Below are 21,238 nucleotides of genomic sequence, written 5' to 3'. Positions count from 1 at the left end.
GTAACTGTAAACAGCCTACAGTCAGATTTGGGAATTATGTCATGTAATAAATGTAGCTATTGATTGAAAACTGGTGTGTTTATAACTATTAATTATCATTAACTATGGTATAGTAACAATAGCACATGGCCTCTCTTGGCTTTATTGCTTTATATGCTTCAGGCACATTGAATATTCAGTCATATCCAAACTGTTGTTTGGGTATCAATAGTCACCTTCTTTTAGGGCCACTAATCAAATTTTATTTATTCAGATTTTAATCTTTTTTTTTCTCTCTCCCTTGCCTCCTATGAGATAATGGACACACAACCACGGCTATGCTTACCTGTTTGGATAATAGGTTAGAAACACACGCTGCTATTTATAAAATGCCTCTGATTACCAATGGTTTACTCAGTGTGTGCCTCGTCACAGCTCTAGAACGTCATTGCTGAAACTCAATGGGAGTTCCTCTCAGATTTGATCACCCCTGCTGCTTCAGATGTGATCCCTATCTAGTGGACTTTTTTAAAGTCTCTGTTCAATGTGTCTGTTCAATTTTCTTGCTCTCTCTGTCATCCCCGCTCATTTGAAAGGACTCCAACCTTTCTGCTCTCCTCTAAGAAAAGTGGAATCCGTCTGTGTTTACAAGTGATTCAGTGAACGTTCCAGTTGCATTTCATTGATCCTCATCACTGTTTCTCAGAAATGTCTCAACGAAGAGATTCCCAAAAATGATAATGTGAAGATTGCTTCCATTAAATATCATCATAAAATTATGATCAAATGATAATAACCAATCATGTAAACCTGTTGCAATTTAAACAGCCAGTTCAGGTGGTGGATTGCAGCAGTGGAGAGATGCTTTACAGTCCCCAAGATTCAGATACGTGGTGTGCAAATTGCATTCAGGACTAATTTTGAAGGTGCATTTATGCTGGATTTGGAAATTTTATATTTTATTTGCTTCAATAAACAGCACTCTCAGCAGGTGCAATTAATTCCCCCATGACCGTTATAACCCCTTTTCAATTATTTTTAAGGTTTTTTTTATTTTATTTTTTTTATTGTATAGTATAGTAAAAAAAATGACAGGAAATTGATGTGGGTGAATAGATAATAGAATAAAATGACACTACTGTGCAACTGTGTCTTAGCATGTTGAGACTAGGGCTGTGAATTCAATTCGATTCGATTCACAATTAAATTCGATTCAATTCGATTATAACGATTCGATTCTGCATTCTTTAAGTGCATTCACGGGATTATTTAAATGCTTCTACTAAATTCTTTAAATGCTTAGTCAGGGGGCAAATTACAGTAGCATTTATGTTTAGAGAACCATAGGTTAGGAAAAAAAAAAAAAAACTTTTGTCCATTGTTAAATGCTAGTTTAATGATGCGACATGGCATACGTAAAAATGTATGTAAGCCAAGTTTTTAAAAAAGAGCTTAAAGAGTATTATGTATAAGCTAACATTTTGTCACACCAGGGGTGTAGCCATAATTTCAGAAGTGACAGAAATGTCAAATACAATAATTTTATGTATGTAGCCTATATAATAATAATAATTATTATTATTATTATATATATATTTTTTAATTACTTTTGATTAGCTGTAATAAATCAAATACACTGCTAGACAATAATCAATCATTTGTAATCAATATTTTTTTCCTAACGGCAATTTTATGATTGTTTTATATACTAGGCTACATTTAATTAGCAATTATTTAAATTTTCTGCACAGAATAAGGTAGAAAATATACTTTATAGTTTCTGTACTGTAATAAATGTCAATTAGCACTGCATCATTCATAAATTGTTTGTGTTTTTTGTTGTTTCATCGGTTCATTCTGCTTTTATTCAGTTTAGCTGCAGATATAGCCTGGCACGTCTATGAGAGCGAGATCGCTTCTCTTTTAGTGTGAAAACGTCTTCATCTCTATTTAACTTTTCCTCTCCATCAGCGAATGATTCTGAGAGAAAACGTGCCAGATGTCTGTTTGCTAATGAAACAAACGCTACTTTCATGCATCTGATTATCAGATAAATTTTTCGCTCTTATTTCAAGGTCGTTGTTAATGCTGTGGTTAATTTGAAAAGTTTCCTTCGTATATTCGGTTCATCCGCATTGTTTAAAAACATTTATCATTCAATGGATCTGTGCGTATGATTTAGACACTTACATTTCTGCTCCGTCCATGCAATAAATACAGCTGTCGACTGCTCCGGTAACTCCGTCGGTAAGATGCAGAGAGCCATTGACAAACTACAGAAAGTAAAACTACTTCACGTTAGCATTACTGGCCACGAGTCCTATAGATCACACGTCAGCTGCGTCAGAGACGAACGGAGCATGAGCGCAATCCTGTGATAGTCTCATGGGCCTTTCACACAGGACGCGGTATGCGCGGCGCTGCGCTATAAAACCCATTCATCCCAATGGCTTGCGCTGCGCAAGGGCGTTTTGTTGCTGCGTCGACCAAAGCGCAAGCGCAGCGGTGCGCATCATTTGCGTGCTTGCGCGATTACCAGCGCGACCAATAGAATCGGGCGATCCAAACAAGCACGGAAATCAAAATGGATGAACGGCTAGTACTGTGTGTGTCAGAATTTCCTGAGCTGTACGATACAAGTTTGAGGTCGTATAGGGACATCGTCAGGAAAGCTGTGTCTTGCTTCTCTCTTAATTCTCATCAGCAGGACTAGCGCTATCGCTCGCTTCTTACAACGGGACAGATACATGTTTGCTGCTGACCGAAAGGAGGAACAACAGACTATGAAAGAGCTCCTGCTAAAAGTTTTTAAAACTCCGCCTACGCCATAGCGCAGCGCAAATCGCGTTGTATCTGAAGGGCAATGCTGAACCCAGCGGCAAGCGGCCAGCGCCGCGCATACCGCGTCCTGTGTGAAAGGCCCATCAGTCGGTAAACAGTGGAGCGCGTGAAGGACAGATAAGAGGCACGATTCACGAACACTCTTCAAGGTCTCCATTAATTCGTGCGTGTAGTAATTTAATGTGTATACATTTTGAAAGCATTGAATCGCTATAGAAATCGCGATTCATTCGATTCTTAGCATTTTGAATCGATTGCTGTCCAAGATCGGTGATTCACGATTCAAAAATAATGTTTCAAGATCGATGCATATGAATCGACAGGGTTTGTAATCGATGCATCGAGAAAACGAGTGAATCGTTACACCCCTAGTTGAGACACATTAAACTGACTCCAAATGCCACTGCCATTGTCAACCCTATATAGAACGACAAGTGTCTGTGTGTTCCCTCTTTACTCTGTCATTGGTTTGCTTTTGTCAGTTCCATTTCTTTTCCATTGGGTAAATTTACTAAGCTGAATCATTGCTCGACTTTCAACCTTCGGCTTGGTTTGTATTGGAAAAATTTAAAATTTTGTCATCATTTACTCACTCTCATATCATTACAAACCCGTGTAAGTGTCTTTCTAATGTTGAACGCAAAATATTTAGAAGAATTAAAAAAAACCAAACAGTTGTTGGTCCTCATTGACTTCCGTAGTAGGCAAAGAAATACTATTTAAGTCAATGGGGACCATCAACTGATTAGAAAGTCATAGATTTGAAATGACATGAGGGGGAGGAAATTATGAGAAAATTTTCATTTTGGGGTAAACCATCCCTTTAAAGAGGTCATGAATTGCTTTTTGTTTGAAGCAGTCAAAGTTGTGTACCTAAAGGAAGATTTGTTTTGTTTGTTGTTTTTTTGTACTGTTCTCCGAGGTCCACTTATATTATCAGGATTTTTGCATAAAAAACATATTTAAGAAGTAATATTCTAATTTCTGTCCTGTTTTTAACCCCCCTCATCAGAATGCTCAGTTTGAAAAAACGTGGCAGATTGTAGACTCAGAAGTAAATGCCCTCTGCTATTGATTGGCTAACAGTTGTGTATGTTTGCCAGCCTACATCCTTCATAGATGGACGCCGGAGTGATTTAGGTTTAAAACGCATAAATACTCAATACATACCAAATGATCATAATAAAAGCAGTTACTTACACTTGTGTTGCAACATTAATTTTGGATTCAATATAGTCGGCACAGCATTGTCTTTTAGTTTCGATCTTTCTTGAAATCATCTCAGGTTATGAATGTAACCATGGTTCCTCAAGGGAACGAGACGCTGCGTCGGAGAATGCTTTGGGGAACGCCTCCAGTGTGACATCTCTGAATCACGTCTATGCTTCTTCTGTTCTGGCTCCCTGAAGGGAGGAGAACTGAAGTCCTGGATTACGACAGGCCGTGGTGTAGAAGAGGGGACCTTAGGAACATACCCCACTCGAGGTTAGAGGAAAGCTTTGCCCAGACTGGGTGCAAAATCAATATAGGACGGGGCCACGGAGTGGGCCTGTAGGTCCCCAACGGGAAAACAGAAAAAGTCTTTATAGTGGGAAGGCGATCCGAGATCTCTTTGTTAGGCTCAAAGGGAGGCCTACAGAGAGCCTCTAACACCGCAGCCAGGTCCCATGTGGGGGACACGAGAACAGACCGGAGGCCTCAGCCTAAGCGCACCATGGAGAAAACGTGTAACTAGGGGGTGTCTGCCCACTGACCGGCCACTAAGAGGGGCGTGGTAGGCCGCAATGGCCACCACATAGACCTTCTGGGTGGAGTGGGTCAACCCTGCGGAGAAGTGGGCCCGCAGGAACTCCAGCACAGTACCAATTGGGCAGTTAACTGGGTCGAGCTGGCGGTCTCCGTACCAAGAACTGAAAAGCTTCCACTTCCAGGTGTACAGTTTCCTCATTGAGGGAGCTCTGGATTGGAGGATGGTCTCAAATCCTCAGTTGAGTGACCGGAAGCTACGAGTTGTGACCCCTCAGTAGCCACACCCATAACTTCCACAGCTCCGGGCGGGGATAGACTATAGTGCCCTCCGCCGGTGAGAGGCAAGGCAAGGCAAGGCAAGTTTATTTATATAGCACATTTCGTACACAATGGTAATTCAAAGTGCTTTACATATAAAAAGTAAAATAATAATGAAGAAAAATAATAACAAGAATAAAACAAGCAATTTTAAAACTTTTAAAATCATTAAAAAATTACTTATTTAAAATGAATTTAAAACAGTTAGAAAATGATTTTACATAAAATAAAATAAAAAAACAGTGAAAATATAGTGCAATCAGTTCGGACATTGCACAGTGCTCATTCAATAAATGCACAGCTAAACAGATGAGTTTTAAGTCTAGATTAAAATGTGACTAATGTTTTAGCACATCTGATCTCTTCTGGAAGCTGATTCCAACTGCGGGCGGCATAGTAACTAAAGGCGGACTCCCCTTGTTTTGTGTGAACCCTTGGTATTTCTAACTGACTCGATCCTAATGATCTGAGAGGTCTGTTAGGCTTATATTCAGTGAGCATATCTGAAATATATTTAGGTCCTAGGTCATTTAGTGACTTATATACGAGTAAAAGTATTTTAAAATCAATCCTAAATGTTACTGGAAGCCAGTGTAAGGACCTGAGGACTGGTGTGATATGCTCAGATTTTCTGGTTCTAGTCAGAATCCTGGCAGCAGCGTTCTGGATGAGCTGCAGCTGTCTAATGGTCTTTTTGGGAAGGCCGGTGAGGAGCCCATTACAATAGTCCACCCTGCTGGTGATAAAGGCATGAACAAGTTTCTCCAATTCTTGGCTGGAAACAAAACATCTAATTCTTGCAACGTTTTTTTAAATGATAGTATGCTGATTTAGTTACTGCTTTGACATGACTACTGAAACTAAGGTCTGTCTCCAGAATCACACCAAGATTCCTGACTTGATTTTTAGTTGTTTGACCCCTAGAGTCAAAGTATGCATTCACCTTGAACACTTCATCTTTGTTTCCAAATACAATGACTTCAGTCTTTTCCTTGTTTAACTAAAGAAAGTTCTGGCACATCCAACTATTAATTTCATCAATGCATTGGCAGAGGGTGTCAATTGGGCTGTAGTCATTTGGAGATAAGGCTAGGTAAATCTGGGTATCATCAGCATAGCTGTGAAAGGCAATTTGGTTCTTTCTCATTATTTGACTTAGTGGGAGCATATACAGGCTAAACAAGAGCAGTGCAAGAATTGACCATTGTGGGACTCCGCATGTCATGGACGTCCACTTAGACTTATGCTCTCCTATACTTACATAATAGCCTCTCCCTTCTAAGTATGACCTGAACCATTTGAGTACCATCCCAGAAAGCCCGACCCAGTTTTCCAGTCTCTCTAGTAGTATGTTATGATTGACAGTGTCAAACGCAGCACTGAGATCTAGCAATACCAGCACCGATATTTTGCCAGAGTCACAATTTAAGCGAATATCATTTATTATCTTAATGAGTGCTGTCTCTGTGCTGTGATGCGGTCAAAAACCAGATTGAAAATTGTCCATGCACATGCTGAGTCAAGTCAAAAGTGTTTAGAACCGTTATCATTTCTTTTGTAGTTTTGTTTTCTGCATTATCTATGTGAATATTAAAATCCCCTGCAATAGCAAAACAGTCAAACTCTGAGGAAATCATTGATAACATTTCTGTGACCTCTTCAACAAAGGCTGGAGAGTATTTTGGAGGCCTGTAAATAATAATAAACAGAATGCGTGGAGCACCTTTCAGCACAATCCCTAGATATTCAAAAGACAAGTACTGACCAAATGACACTTGCTTGCATTGATAGACATCTTTAAATAGAGCAGCTACACCTCCACCTCTCCTAACAGTCCTGCAGACACTCATGTAAGAGAAGTTAGGAGGGGCTGCTTCATTAAGGACTGTTGCATTGCAGCTGTCTTCAAGCCATGTTTCGTTTAGAAACATAAAATCCAGATTGTTTGTGGTTATAAAGTCATTGATTAGAAATGATTTATTTTTTAGTGAGCGAATGTTTAACTAATGCTAACTTGATAACTGTGCTTTGTGTCTTTTTATCAATCTTAGTTTGATGCATAATAGGCCGCAGATTAGATGAGTTTGCCCTTCGGCTTGAGATGGCCTTAGACTTTCTATCACATGATAAAACTGAAATAGAGAAAGCTACAGGCACACTGGGTTCCTGCTTGTTCTGTAGGCATTTGTGAATGTTGCTGTTATTATAGCGGGGACCCGACACATATCACTGAGAGCTGCTATCAGTTGTTTTTGGTTCACCTTCAGCAGAAAGAGGGTTTGGGCCCTGGCGTTGTGGCAGTGGTTGGAGAGCTCTCACAGGAGCAGGGCCCACAGGCTTTGGTGGTTGGGGAGCCCTCCGTTTTTTTGTTGATATCTGCGGGCTTGCAGCAAATGAGTGAGAGAGTTTAGTCCCAGCATACACCAATTCCTCCATTTTCTGTGAAAAGCACAGAAGTGGAGATGCTGGAGAAAGGGATAATGTGTCTGGTGAGATGGGCTGTGTCTCTGGTGTTTCCGGTGGCTGTGATATGTTGTACTGGCTTCCCTGGCTGTTTTCCAGAAAGTCATCCCTGGGAGCTGAATCTTGTAGCTGTTTTGATACATCACAGTCAGTCTGTGAGGAGCTCTGTGGGCAGGGCTCAACCGGGATAGTGTCTATCAGCAGTGATTGTTTTGTCTGCATGGTGTTATCAGTGTCCTTGTGGGATATGTCAACCACATGATGACTCGGACCCGGTGTGTGTGCTGAATGGATTGACACACTCTGCTGAAGGATGATGGAGGGAAAAGTAGATATTGTCCTTAAACACTCTAGCACCAAGTTTGTTTGGGTGGAGGCCATCCGGTTTAAACAATTGTCTATGGCCCCAGAAAAGATTGAAGTTGTCAATGAAATTCACTCCTTTTATATTACAAGATCTTTGTAGCCATGTGTTCAGCCCAAGCAAATGTGAAAACATATTTGTTCCACGTGCTGGGAGTGGTCCACTGATGAACGACTGAACTTTGAGTCTTCGAAGTGTTTCAAAGAGTTCACTGAAGTCCTTATTAAGAAATTCTGACTGCTCTTTCCGAATATCATTCTTTCTCACACGGATGATGATTCGATTTGCAGTCTTGTGCTTCATCAGAATGTTCTGAAGTTCCTTGTTCACATCAGAGACCATTGCTTGAGGAAGGCAGCATGTTGTTGTAGTCCTGCTACTAATGTTTCTGATAACAGAGTCACCCACTATCAGAGTCCTGGGCTCGGCTGCGCTCTGAGCTGAATGCCACGGTCTGCTCGTCCTTGAGCGCCTGTTAGTAGCGGTGTTAGCTGCTGGCTGATCTGATCCATGTTTAAACACATTTGGGGATTCCTCACCCACATTCATTAATGCTTCAAATCTGTTCTCAAGATGTATAGGGGGTGGTTGAATGCCAGTATTCACAAGCCTTGCCATAGTCGAATCTGGGGTAAAGGAAGCTACGGCAGCAATACGAGAAACTCGGGACAATCTGATATTTCGTGTTCCTTTGGGTCTCGCTCCCTGTTTGTGCCATTGATTTGTGTGGCGATCAGTTTCAGCTTGTTCCTCTACACTTGGTATAAACTGTTGAGATTCAGAAGATTCATGGGACTCACCGGCTGTATGCTAAGAGGGTCCATGACGACGGTCTGCTAAGTGTTCCGTCTGTTTTGGAAGTCCAGCAAGTAACTTTGTTTCAAGAATCAAAATCCTTTGTAGAAGTTTGCAGCAGTTCATGCAACAAGTAGATCCAACAGGAGGAATTTTCTCTCTCTTCTGTTTGAATGTACAGTGGCAGTTGTTTTCCCGTCTCCGGAATGTAAGCTGCTGGCAGTGGGAGGCAAAGTTTTCTTTTTGTAGTATTATTCCAGTCCCAAAGAGTTTTTAGTTTTAGCGTTTGTGCCAAAAATCTTTTTTCTGAGCACTGTGCTGATCTGCTGATGTAGAAATCTTAGAAAAATCAGAGAAAAGTACAGAAATAAGAAGCAAAGCGCAGAGCAGTAAGCTAGAACGTCCGAACGGTAGCAAAGCCGGAAGCTTTCCTGATCCCTCCTGACAGGAATCTCCCATGGAGAGGAGGGAAATCAGGTCTGAGAACCAAACTCGGCCCGGCCAGAATGGGGCTACCAGCAGCAGCCGGACTCCGTCCCTGCGCACTCTTTTCAGAACTTGAAATGCTGCTTGTCCTCAACCAGTTTATGTTTGGTCTTAGAGGGTGCTTTTGACATGATGGGAATGATAAACAACACTAAATAAGACTCACAAACAAATATTGAAACAGTACACACACAGAGCACTTGCTGAAGATAGAAGGCTAAATGCCGGCTTCGCAGCACATGCTTTTAAGCTTCCTGGTCTCTGACATCACCTACCTATGACGTCTCGCCCATCCATTGGACTGGTTACACATATGATTCAGAGATGTCATGCTAAAGACGTTCCCCAAAGCATTCTCCGAAGCATTCTCTGACGCAGCTCGAGTTCCTGAAGAGGAACGTGCATCAAATTGTTCCATGTTTGCAAAGAAATCCACAGTAAAATGAAGTGAACTAAGGGCTGAGTTCTTACAGACACGGTCTGGTAGTTCATTAAACATTAAGTTTATCCACTCTTTCCTAATGTTGAGATCAGACCCAGCAAACATTTGGACGTCTTTTGACCATTGAAAAGACGTCCGTCCGACACGTCCCGTCGTGGTTGAAAAATAGTTCCAAAATGAAAGTTGAACCGACGTCTTTGACGTCTTCTGGACGTGAACTGCACGTCTTTTCTGCACGTCTCCTGGACGTCTAAATGCGTCGTCTTCTGGACGTCCAAATGTGTCTATTTCTGGACGTCGTCGTTTAAATGCGTTGCTGCATAGTTTAAGTGTATGTATATATAAGCCTGCATATAAAATAATCACACACCCACTGTGTAACATCGTGAAAGGCAATCAATTGCCAGCAAACATTGTCCGTGTTGGACGGACGTCTTTTCAACGGTCAAAAGACGTCCGTCCGACACGTCCCGTCATGGTTGAAAAATAGTTCCAAAATGAAAGTTGAACCGACGTCTTTGACGTCTTCTGGACGTGAACTGCACGTCTTTTCTGCACGTCTTCTGGATGTCCAAATGCGTCGATTTCTGGACGTCGTCGTTTAATTGTTTAAATGGGTTGCTGCATAGTTTAAGTGTATGTATATATATAAGCCTGCATATAAAATAATCACACACCCACTGTGTAACATCGTGAAAGGCAATCAATTATGTCTTGAGGTTTAACACATCTTGACAAAAGTTCTAGATCAGTCAGACCTGAACATCCATAAAACATCTTAATCAAGTGTACATCACAAACAATAACACATTATTTGTGGACATATGCAAAAAAGAAGCATGCTCTGATTTAGCACATTTTATTGTTTTTGAACAGTTTAGCATCTGTTAACCAAACTAAAATACCAATTACAAAATACTGAATTATTATATAAAGGGGAAATTCTGTCATTTACTCACCCTCATGTTTCAAACCTGTATACTTTCTATATTCTGACGATATTGTTTTCACGTTATCTTTACTGGGTCAATGACAAACAAGAATCTTCAAGATGATTAAAATCTATTTAAAAAAATTAGTTTTTCAATGTAATCTTTGTATCCATTTTGGATTTCTGAAATCAGTTTACAGGCCTACCATTTTCATCAGAAATATGATTTAATGAGGGTCATCACTGAATAAAAAGTGCTGAAATACTCAATCTTGAAGTCCATTATTATTGTCAAAAATTTCTATTTTCGCAGAATTTGTTTATTAATGTATTTATTAATTGCATTTATTTTTAAATACATTAATCATATAAATAATATTAAGAATATTATATTTGAACGTGGCATAACCACCTTGCAGGAGCCATTGTTGTCATGTGACAAGAAAATCATAAAACATAGAAGACCCTCATCATAAAATATGTTTGAAATCATTGCTATTTATAAAATCAAAGTAGCGTAAATGATGTTAAACTGTATAGAACCGACATGAATTCAAATATTACATTTCTGAGAATGTGTTCACGTGTTTTCGACTAAAATGTTAAAAGATGGTTTCTTTTTATCATGTCTTTATTAATCTTGTCATTGACTTACACAGTTGTCTTATAAACACAAAGATATTTGGAAGAATATTTGTAACCAAGCAGATCTCACAATCCATTAACTGCCATTGTAGGAAAAATGATTATGATCGTAACATGAGGGTGAGAAAATTGTAACCTCCACCCCCAGCTCTTCCTGGAGCGAGCTTCAGGTGTTCTGCCATCGCTGCATCAGTCTCAGAGACTCTAACTCTTCACAGCAGCTGAGGGAAGAGAATATATTTATTTTTAAAATAAATAAAATAAAAACATTTGAGATAAATGACATGCACTTATTTTCAAAATATCTTTATGGTCTACAGCTAAAAATAAATAAATAAATAAACCTTGGAACAAAATGAATGAATCATGAATGAAACATTAGAAAAAGGTAATCAACATGCATTAGATTTTATTTTTATTGAATAAAAGATGTTGTTTTTTAATGTGTTGCCGTTGAGAAACACTCTTAACTGGGTGTGTAACTGTGAGAAAGTGAACAGGACACTTCTGATAAGACAGGAGGGCTGTGATGTCCCCTGAATAATTAATTAAAGCGTACCAATAAGAATTACATCAATATAAGTAACTTTTAGCCTACTAACGTTAGCGAGTTTTAGCCATACTCAGTGAATTTCAGTTGACAACGTGGGCATCATTTCTCTCGGTTCCTTCGTGTCAAACAAGTAAAACTCAAGCACGTTAATCAAATAATACAAAACTTACCCAACAGTAGATTTTATATAATATATATCGATACATCTCCCTCCTCGAGTCCTCTTCGAGTCCTCTTCCTCGTGGTTGCCTGCTGGATGTTCCAGAGATCTCGCGAGATAATCTATCCTATCGCGCGATTTTGTATTTTTTTTTTTTACTTTTTTTTTTTATTTAACAAAATGCACAGGGGGTACAGAATCAAGCACACACAAAAAAAATAATACAGTACACTCAGAGTAAAGCAAGGCAGTAGATAAGGGACAGTCTAGGCTACTAAAAAAAAACAATTCACAAAAGATTCAAAGACATTACAAATACAAAAGATGAATAAATGATTTTGTAATATCACGAAATATATTACTATGTTTTGTGTCTACATCTTGGCAGCACCGTTTTGGCAATTGCATACAACTCAGACCGAAATGGTGACCGGATATATAACTGTTTTACATGTATATGCATAGATTCCATAAAAATAGTAACAACGAATTCATAAAACAGGTTGAAATGATGACTAAATTGTAGCATGGCAATCACTTGACCACACTGGGCAGTTTGTGATTATAATTTATTTAAACAAGATAAAGTAATTATATATACTTTGTATATAAAAAAAAAAAAATTCCATGTTAGTCTTGTTTGGAGTCTTTTCACAACCGTGACGAGACGTGTAAAAGACGTCAGTGGACGTCTATTCACAACCTATTCTTTAAAACTTCTTAAAAACTACTTGGTGCACTTATATTAATTATTGCAGTATTAATCAAGGTGTAAGCACAGCTTTTGCATATTCCACAAGGATTTCATAGAGGGTCACGATTGGACGTGTAATGCACGTGTAAAAGACGTCAATTAGTGACTTCCTCTCACAACCGTTTCACAACACGGGTAAATATTGAACTACACGCAGCTAAAAGTCAAAGTAACAATTATACATGCAACCCCATAGAACTATAGACATGTACAAACATATCTGAATGCATTTTTAGGAAATGTTCTGTGTTACATATGTTCACCGATTTATGCCGTCCTACCGCGACTATTTTTGGCCGGGGACACGACGTCGCTGTCGGACCAACGTTTGCTGGGGAAGGAAGGCAATGCAAACAATGTTTTTCCACAGCTTGGAACTGCAGAGTGTCTTGTTGTCTTCAGAGCCATCTTTATCGTTTGATTTCTGCGTAGACCTGCATTCGTCTCATTATTTAAACAGGCAGTTATGTAGAAGCAGGCGTTGATATTCTTCTGTGGCGGTGTTTATCCACAATATCACGTCAAAAAGTGGTGCATTCCACAGGCTGTAATTTTAGCAGATTGGCTTTTATATAAACTGTGTTTAGACTAATGAGAAAAGTTTGAATTCTGAAACTTACAGGATGTCAACTTACATATGTCAAAAGTGAATGACCCCTTTAATGAAACACATCTGTCCATGGGGACTTTTTTCAAGTCTCTCTGAATGTGTATACACTAAGTTTGTTTACAATGTTCTTTGTCAGAATATCTGTGTTAAAATACACTGTTCTGCAGTTTTGAACTGGAGGAGCAGCCCACAGTATTATAGTGATTAGCTTTCTTTCCTCCGTGACTGCATGTGGCCATTGCTGGCAAAGTACAGAGCAGCTGGCTGCTGAATTAATCCATTTTCAAATCAAAGACACACTAATTATCATCTGATCAATCAGCTTTTTCCAAACAAGACAACTTTTACACTTTCTTAAGAAAATTTAAGTGGTGTCTCCCTGTGCAAAACTTGCTCGTCACTATGCCAGAGGGTTTGGTTAGCAAGGCATTGTTATGCAGATGCTAAGTTTTTCTGAGTGGCTGTTTTGGATGGGTGCTAGGTGATTGCTTATGATATTGTCTTTATGATATTCTCTTTTTTAAATATTCATTTTAATATCTGCCAGTCAAAACTCCTAACTCAGATTGCACTTCTCCGAGCCACATGATTCAAGCTATCATATGACAATACGACACTAAGGTCAATAAACAATAATGATGACTATATCAACATGCAATATCGTTGCCGATAAAATATGAGGCTAAAATGTATTTTAAAAATTATAAAAACTATACAGAAATGTAGTTTTATTTGTGTTGAAAAAAGGAGAAAAAATTATTGTAGACTACTGTACATGCTTCTACAACGCTAGCTTTCATGTGTGCGTTGCCAGGTTTCAAGAGTTAAAATCCCCAAGTAAAAGCCTCTCTGTTAAAAGGATTCATTTTCTGCTGGGGGTTTTGCTTAATTTTTGCAGTCTGGAAACCATGCATACGTGCTCGCTCCTCATGGAAGTGCCGATGATGATCAAGGATCAGAAATGTTATGCCCCTTTGCATAATCACATGCGTCATCTTTAATAATAAATATAAAGACTGTTAATAATGTCCTTAGTTTTACCAACGTTTCAAGCCCGAAAGGGGAACCGAGTTGTGTGACAGACACAGTGATGAAGCTCCTATGTGTTTGCAGTAAACAAGCCACGGAAGGTTAAGACAGGTGACTCCACTGTGTGACCCCCCCCCCCTCTCTCTATCAAACACTTAAACTAATAACAAAACATATTTACAGTAGCTGATTCAGAACCGCCAGATTGTTGTCCCAAAGTCAGAATTACCTCCTCTCCTAGGTTCACGAAATGGTCATCCATAAAATGCGTTGCTGTTCTGTTGGAAATAATCTTAAAGATTCCTAAATGCATCTACTTTCGGAAGTCCAAGTAAAGTGTTTTTGCTTTCGCCTAGATACACACATCTCCCTGATATGGCTGCTTCAACACTAACTGCGGTTACTGAAACCACGCCTTCTTTCTTTGCGTGAACATTTGGCCGGCATTACCAAATCTTTCCACATAGTGACGTAGACACAGTTTGAATTAGCTGTTTTAGGGGTGTGTGGCAGAGTCTTAACTTTGATAAAGAATATCTCTTTGGATTTGAGACTTTAGTCTTTGTAACTTTACAGATCTTCTTTATGCACCAAGAGCTTGTAACACTCCAAAGAGAAAGGGAAAATTGAAATCACATCATATGACCCCTTTAAGGTTTTGGTTTTGAGGAAAATATTCCAGGATTTTTCTCCATAAATTGAATTTCAATGGGGATCAACAGGTTGAAAGTCCAAATTGCACTTTCAGTATGGCTTTAAAGGGCTCTACCCGATCCCAGATGAAGAATAAGGGTCTCATCTAGTGAAACTGTTATTTTTAACCACAAATGCTCATCTTTCTCTAGCTTGACCAATTACATGATGTAATCACATTGGAATGGTAACATGTGAAGTTGGCAGAAGTACCAACCCAGTGTTTACAAGGCAAACGTGCAATGAAAGTCAAACGGCCTTAAAAAAAAGGTAAAACAATGATGTCAGATGATTTTGAAGTTAGAGGAGAAAAATCTTTAAAAAATCTTACTCTCACGTAAGATTTTTTTCACACAACCCTAACTTTTTAAACCAAAGTACACCACACCATTGAGCTAACCATGCGACCTTCTCAAAATGATTATGCATGAAGTTGCATATGTGCATCAAAGAGCTTGTGCAAAATGAGCATTTGTGGTTAAAAAGTATATACATTTTTACTCAAAAAAAAACAAAGACGGACTATTAAACAAGATAAGGCCCTTATTCCTCAGCTGTGTTTGTGTAGCCCTTTGAAGCTGCCTTGAAACTGCAATCTGGACCTTCAACCCATTGCCCACCACTGAAGACTAGTCTCATCCATCTCAGACAGTACAATGGAAATAAGTCCAAGACTTTCTAACGTTGACAGATGGAGACTATACCTGTGAAATGTAAGTTTTGCACTGAAGAAAACATCACATCTCATACCCTTTAAACAGAGCAAATAGCCTACGTTATCTGTTAGCAGCCCATGTATCTGTCAGAGCATCTGACGGGGCAAGCCACTTTAAACTATACCTGTTAATTTCAAAGCCATTTATACAAAGCATACTTCATGTTTAGGACAAATTGAATTATGAACTTTCCCTGCAGCAGCTTAGTCTGTGTCACTTGACTCAAACTACTGTATATCAATATTTGTATTGCCTAATTCCATATAATTTATAAAAATATATTGTAAATCTCAATATGCCGCCCAGTACTATTTGAAATACAATGCAACCTAAACATAACCAAATATCTATTTACAAATTACTGTTAGCAAATTTCTTAAAAGATGACAACAGTAAAAAAATAGCAACATCTGAGGAAGCACTGTGTTTATGTATGCATATGCATGCATGTGAGACAGCGAGAGAGAAAAAGAACATACAGAATGTGACTCAACCATCAAACACAAGGACAAAGAGCTAATTCAAGCCAATTAATTTGGCAGAATAAAGGTTCATAAAAATGCTAGAGCAACAATATTGTCATTATTCCTGAACAAAAGAAAAAAAAAAAGAACCGCAAGCCAAGAGAAAAAAACAAATTGCTCCATAAGAGTACAGGTAGAGTGCTGAGTGCTCCAGCATACAATGGATTTGAATAGCATCAGTCCAGTATTTACAGAGCTGAAAATAATTGAAAATAACGGTTTCTCAAAATTCTCCCTCAACATCATCTTCAATGGCTTCTTTTGTCTGGCCATGTAACAGACAGATTTAGTGAGCAGCAGAGGTCATTCCACTCACACACACACCTTGAAATGTTAACAAGGTTTTAGCTGTAACATGTGACTCTGTCCGGAAACAGTGACATGACATTTAGTCACATCCACAGTCTGACTAATAGTACTAATACTTCCCATGGCAAATACAAAGGGGACGGATGAGCAGAAGAGAATCACAGAGAGAGAAACTGTGAAGAGGGTGCCATGTTTCTCTCATGCACACCCTTGTGCGATCTTAACCTCTCTCTCTTTCTTAGTTCTTCAAAGCCGCTGCCTCGGCACACAGACAACAGCCTGAAATGCAGCGTGACAATGACATTTAACTGTCAAGCTCCATCAGAAAAACACATTTCCTATTTCTACTAGAATAGTAAACACATCTTCAAACTCTATCATGAACGAAAATGAAATCTTTTGTGCTAAACCATGCATTTTTCATGTGTTTGGACCAATTATAAAATATAGGGGCAATTAAATTAATCCACAATGTCATTCAGCAAACCATTCACATGTAAATAACCTCATCAGTGCATACAAGGCCACTAATGATCAATTAACACATCCACTTTAAGTACACAAATAGCAAATTACACAGAAATTAACATTTCCCCGATGAAACATGACAGATAATGAATCCAAGCCAATAACCAAATAAACATGACCATAAATATATTAAAAACGTGAAAATTAAATATCAGAACAGTAAAAATCAGTGAACTAAAATTTAAAAATGCATTTAGAACAGTGGCAAGTTAAAAAATTACCATGAAATGCCACAAATACTTTAAGGTTCGAAAGTCATTTCAAGCAATGTGAATGTTAATACACCTTGCTTTATGCAAGCAATGTTTCAAGAATAAAATATAATTGGTTTGAATGTTACATGACTCAAGAAGCTGTTATATAATTTGAAAAATGTCCATAATTTGATTTTGCTGAAGTGTTTATTATCATATTATACAGTATATCATAATTTAAAGGGTCACTAAACTGTATACAGTAAGTTGTCTAGTCTAATCACATCTGCCTCAAGGTAGTGACATCAACACGAATGTTTGCTAGGTCTAGTTTAGACATTTAAATGGAAATTATGTAACCGACTAGTTGACTACTTTGTTTATATGCAATCCATTTGAAATAAACCATTTGAATCAACATACACACAAAAATAACATAAGCGTTCACGTTATCAACATTAGCCAAAATACAGTTTTAGGTTCTCCAAAACCAAAATAACTCCTACACCTTGCTCATTTTCAAAGTGCATAGTCCACTGCAATATCCACTTTTCAAAATATTTTATTTTCAAAACATTACAATAACATAGCACTAATTTGAATTTAGACTTTGTAATATATAAATATATCAAGTGCTGTCAAATGATTAATCGCATCCAAAATTAAAGTTTCTGTTTACATAATATATGTGTGTGTACTGTGTATATTTATTATACACATAGCCAACGATACATTGTATGTGTCAAAATTATTGATTTTTCTTTAATGCCAAAACCATTAGGATAGACCATGTTCCATGAAAATATTTTGTACATTTCCTACCATAAATCTCATCCAAAATAAAAGTTTCTGTTTACATAATATATGTGTGTATACTGTGTATATTTATTACACAAATACTTTGTTAGTAATAGCCCTATCCTTACAAATACTGTATATACATCAATGGAAAGTTTATTTATTCAACTTTCAGATGCTGTATAAATCTCAATAAAAAAAAAAACCCTTTTGGCTGGTTTTGTGGTCCATGGTCACACACCCACACACACACACACACACACACACACACACACACACACACACACACGTATGTGTGTGTGTGTATGTTTGTGTGTGAATAGTCTCGCACATCATCCCTAGACATTGTACCTTCACTGCTCCAATCATGTTGATTTTGATGCTGATTGGATGGGGAATACCAGAATATACTTCAGGATGGTGTCCTGATTTGACAAGAATGTAATGTGTTTTTATGCTAATTATGACAAAAACAAGTCATTAATGTGAACGGCTCATGTTCCCTTTAAAAACAGCAGACAAAAAGCAAAAATATATATAAATATTTATACCATAACATTAAATTATAAACCTAACATTGTGCCATTCTCATCTGTTGTCACCATCTGTGACATGACATCAAATGACGCTTCTTGCTGAGGTCAAAGTTAATCAATCTGATCTAATCCATGTCCGACTTAGAGCACTGTTCCAGTCTCCAGTCATTATTTTCAAGGAGGTGGGAAAATCCTGAAATCTGTGGTGGAAAAATTCCATCTTCCCCTTATTAAAATCAACCACATCTGTACATCAAACTTTTCCAGTGAAAACACTTATCAATAACTCTTTAAATGGTTTCAAAGCACTGGTTGGAAACTACTGCAACCTCACAGATATACACACCATGTCTTATGAAATTGAGATTCCTACAAGCGTACCACACATTACTGCTATTCAGAAACAACAGTGTGAATGAAAGCTCACATCCAAGCATTACTGCCAACATAATTAATTACTGCTGTCAAAATCGAAGCAGACTCACCATACACAATGGTCACCATGGAGACAGGCATGACCAGAAGTCCCAGAAGCATATCTGCCACTGCCAGTGACATGAGAAAGTAATTGGTGGCATTTTGCAGTTTTCGTTCCAGATTGACAGCCATGATTACTAAAATATTCCCGGTAACCGTAATAATGACTACAACCAAAATCAGTAGCGCAGCCCAGTTTTTCCGAACTAACTCCTCTTTGCTTGTCTCGCCGTTGCACTTTTGCCATGACAGCGGTTCTGTTTTTTCACTGGAAGTGCTGCTGATGGATACATTTGGAAAGAGAGATGCTTCAGTGTCAGCCCAACTTCTGTTACAGCCAAACGAACTGTTACGAACCACATTACCCAGCATGATGTCCGGACTCGGTGTCCAGGTGTCAGGGTCAAAGAGCATGAGGTTTGAAGAGGTGAAGATGCTTATAGGCACAGGCTTTGAAATGTTGGCATGCAAGTCCATAATGTCCCTTATTAACACTGTTAGACTCTCAAAGACAAAAGTTTGTTACCTCCCAAGTTTGGTTAGAGGTCATGTATCCTTCTTTTCTTTATAGCATCTTTGATCCAGCCATTAAGTCCAGAGGTTTGCTTCATTCTGTCCTCTTTGAAATCCTGAGGTCTCCCTGCTAATCTTTTACTGTAATCAAAAAGCCTGAAAAATGGAAAATGCAAGGTGTAACAATTAAATGTTCCCATAATTCGTGCATTTCTGAAGGTGCAGAATGTGTTGTGTCTGTTAAGTGAAGTGTTCTTGCTCCTCTCTGTTCTCGTTGTCAGAACACAACAGATTTTACGAACTGGATGACCTGATAGTTGAGCGCACACTCTCTCTCGTTCCCTCTCTCCGCTCTCTCTGGCAGTGTGTGGAGCTAGCAGATTCTGGTCCTCCTCAAGCCAGTGATCATTCTGTTCAATCCAGCTGTGGTGAGAGAGAGAGGGAGAGAGAGACTGAAGTGTGAGTCAGGGGGTTTAGTGAAAGTTCCTCAGGTGTTTCCTCTTTCTTTTGCATCTGCGTCTGTAACTACCAAGACAAATCAGGGAGCTTATTTAATGTGACAGGCGACACATATACACGCTCCACTTGCTTCAGGCCCAAAGAAAATATGATTGATAAAAATAGGCAAGATTAGGAAACATATAGACAAAGATATTAGCACAATCTTACAACAAGAAGTCAGTTTTTTCATCCATCCTTCCATCTATATGTCCCATCTATCCCTCTATCCATCCATATATCTATATATCTATACGTATATTTATATATGCAAATGTCTTATCTACCCCATCAGTCCATTCATCCATCTATTTAATGGTCATACATCTAAATACAGTATCTACTGAAAAAGTCTATCTGTATATGTGAACGTCTTATTTATCCCTCTTCTCACATTCATCAAAATTTTCTTCTGTCTATGCATACATCTACCTGTTAATCTATATCTATCCCAATCTGTCCCCATCATGTTCCATATATCTATTTATCTATCAATCTATTTACTGATCCATCCATCCATCCTTCCACCTACAGTACTGTGCGAAAGTCTTAGGCCACTAGTGTTTTCACCAACAAAAAATGGTTTTAAGTCAGTTATTTCTATATTTTTCTGTAGTGTGTAAGTAGGAAATATCAGTTTACATTTTTGTCTGGAATACTGTAACATGAAGAAACAGAACAAATTGAGAGAGTCTCAATCCAGAAGAACTGTGGCAATTTCTCCAAAACATTTTCAAGAAACCTACCTGCAAAGCTACCTGAAAAACAATGCACAAGTGAACCTAGGACAAAAGTTTGTTAATGCATAGTGTGGTCACACCAAATTTGTATTTAATTTAATTAAGTTAATAGAAGTTAATTAAAAAAAGATATATTTATGGCTTTATTTTTATGGCATCCTCACTTTACAGCATTTTTACACAAGTGCCTAAAACTTTGCACAGTACTGTAGCTTTGCTGTATTCTTGAAGCATTTTGGAGACATTGCCACAGTTCTTCTGGATTGAGACTGCCTCAATTTGTTCTGTTTCTACATGTTATTCCGTACAGACTAAGGATGATGAGATCAGATCTCTACTACTTGCACACTACAGCAAAACATAGAAATAACTGACTTAAAACCATTATTTGTTGGTGAAAATACTAGTGGCCTAAGACTTTCGCACAGTATTGTATATCTATGTGTCAATTTATCCATCCATACATATATATGTCTGCCTAATCATCTTATCTACCCCTCTATCAGTTCATCCATCCAATTATCATATACAGTGGCATGCAAAAGTTTGGGAACCCCTTGCAGAATCTGTGAAAATATTAATAATTTTAACAA

At 38.3% G+C, this 21,238-nt stretch overlaps 1 protein-coding gene across 1 annotated transcript in view; it reads right to left on the bottom strand.

Moving 5' to 3' along the window:
- htr2aa (5-hydroxytryptamine (serotonin) receptor 2A, genome duplicate a) overlaps positions 1-19,809 on the bottom strand; it is a 44,919-nt gene extending 25,110 nt beyond the window's left edge. The window contains exon 1 of the mRNA XM_059499956.1: positions 18,903-19,809. Within this exon, the coding sequence (XP_059355939.1) occupies positions 18,903-19,371 (469 nt within the window). The 5' untranslated portion in view covers positions 19,372-19,809. The remainder of the gene's footprint in view (positions 1-18,902) is intronic.
- Positions 19,810-21,238: the final 1,429 nt, after the last annotated feature.

The sequence above is a fragment of the Carassius carassius genome, chromosome 19 (assembly GCF_963082965.1).
Source record: "Carassius carassius chromosome 19, fCarCar2.1, whole genome shotgun sequence".
Taxonomy (NCBI): domain Eukaryota; kingdom Metazoa; phylum Chordata; class Actinopteri; order Cypriniformes; family Cyprinidae; genus Carassius; species Carassius carassius.
The sequence above is the reverse complement of the archived record's forward strand: the minus strand, read 5'-3'. Positions and strand labels throughout refer to the sequence as shown.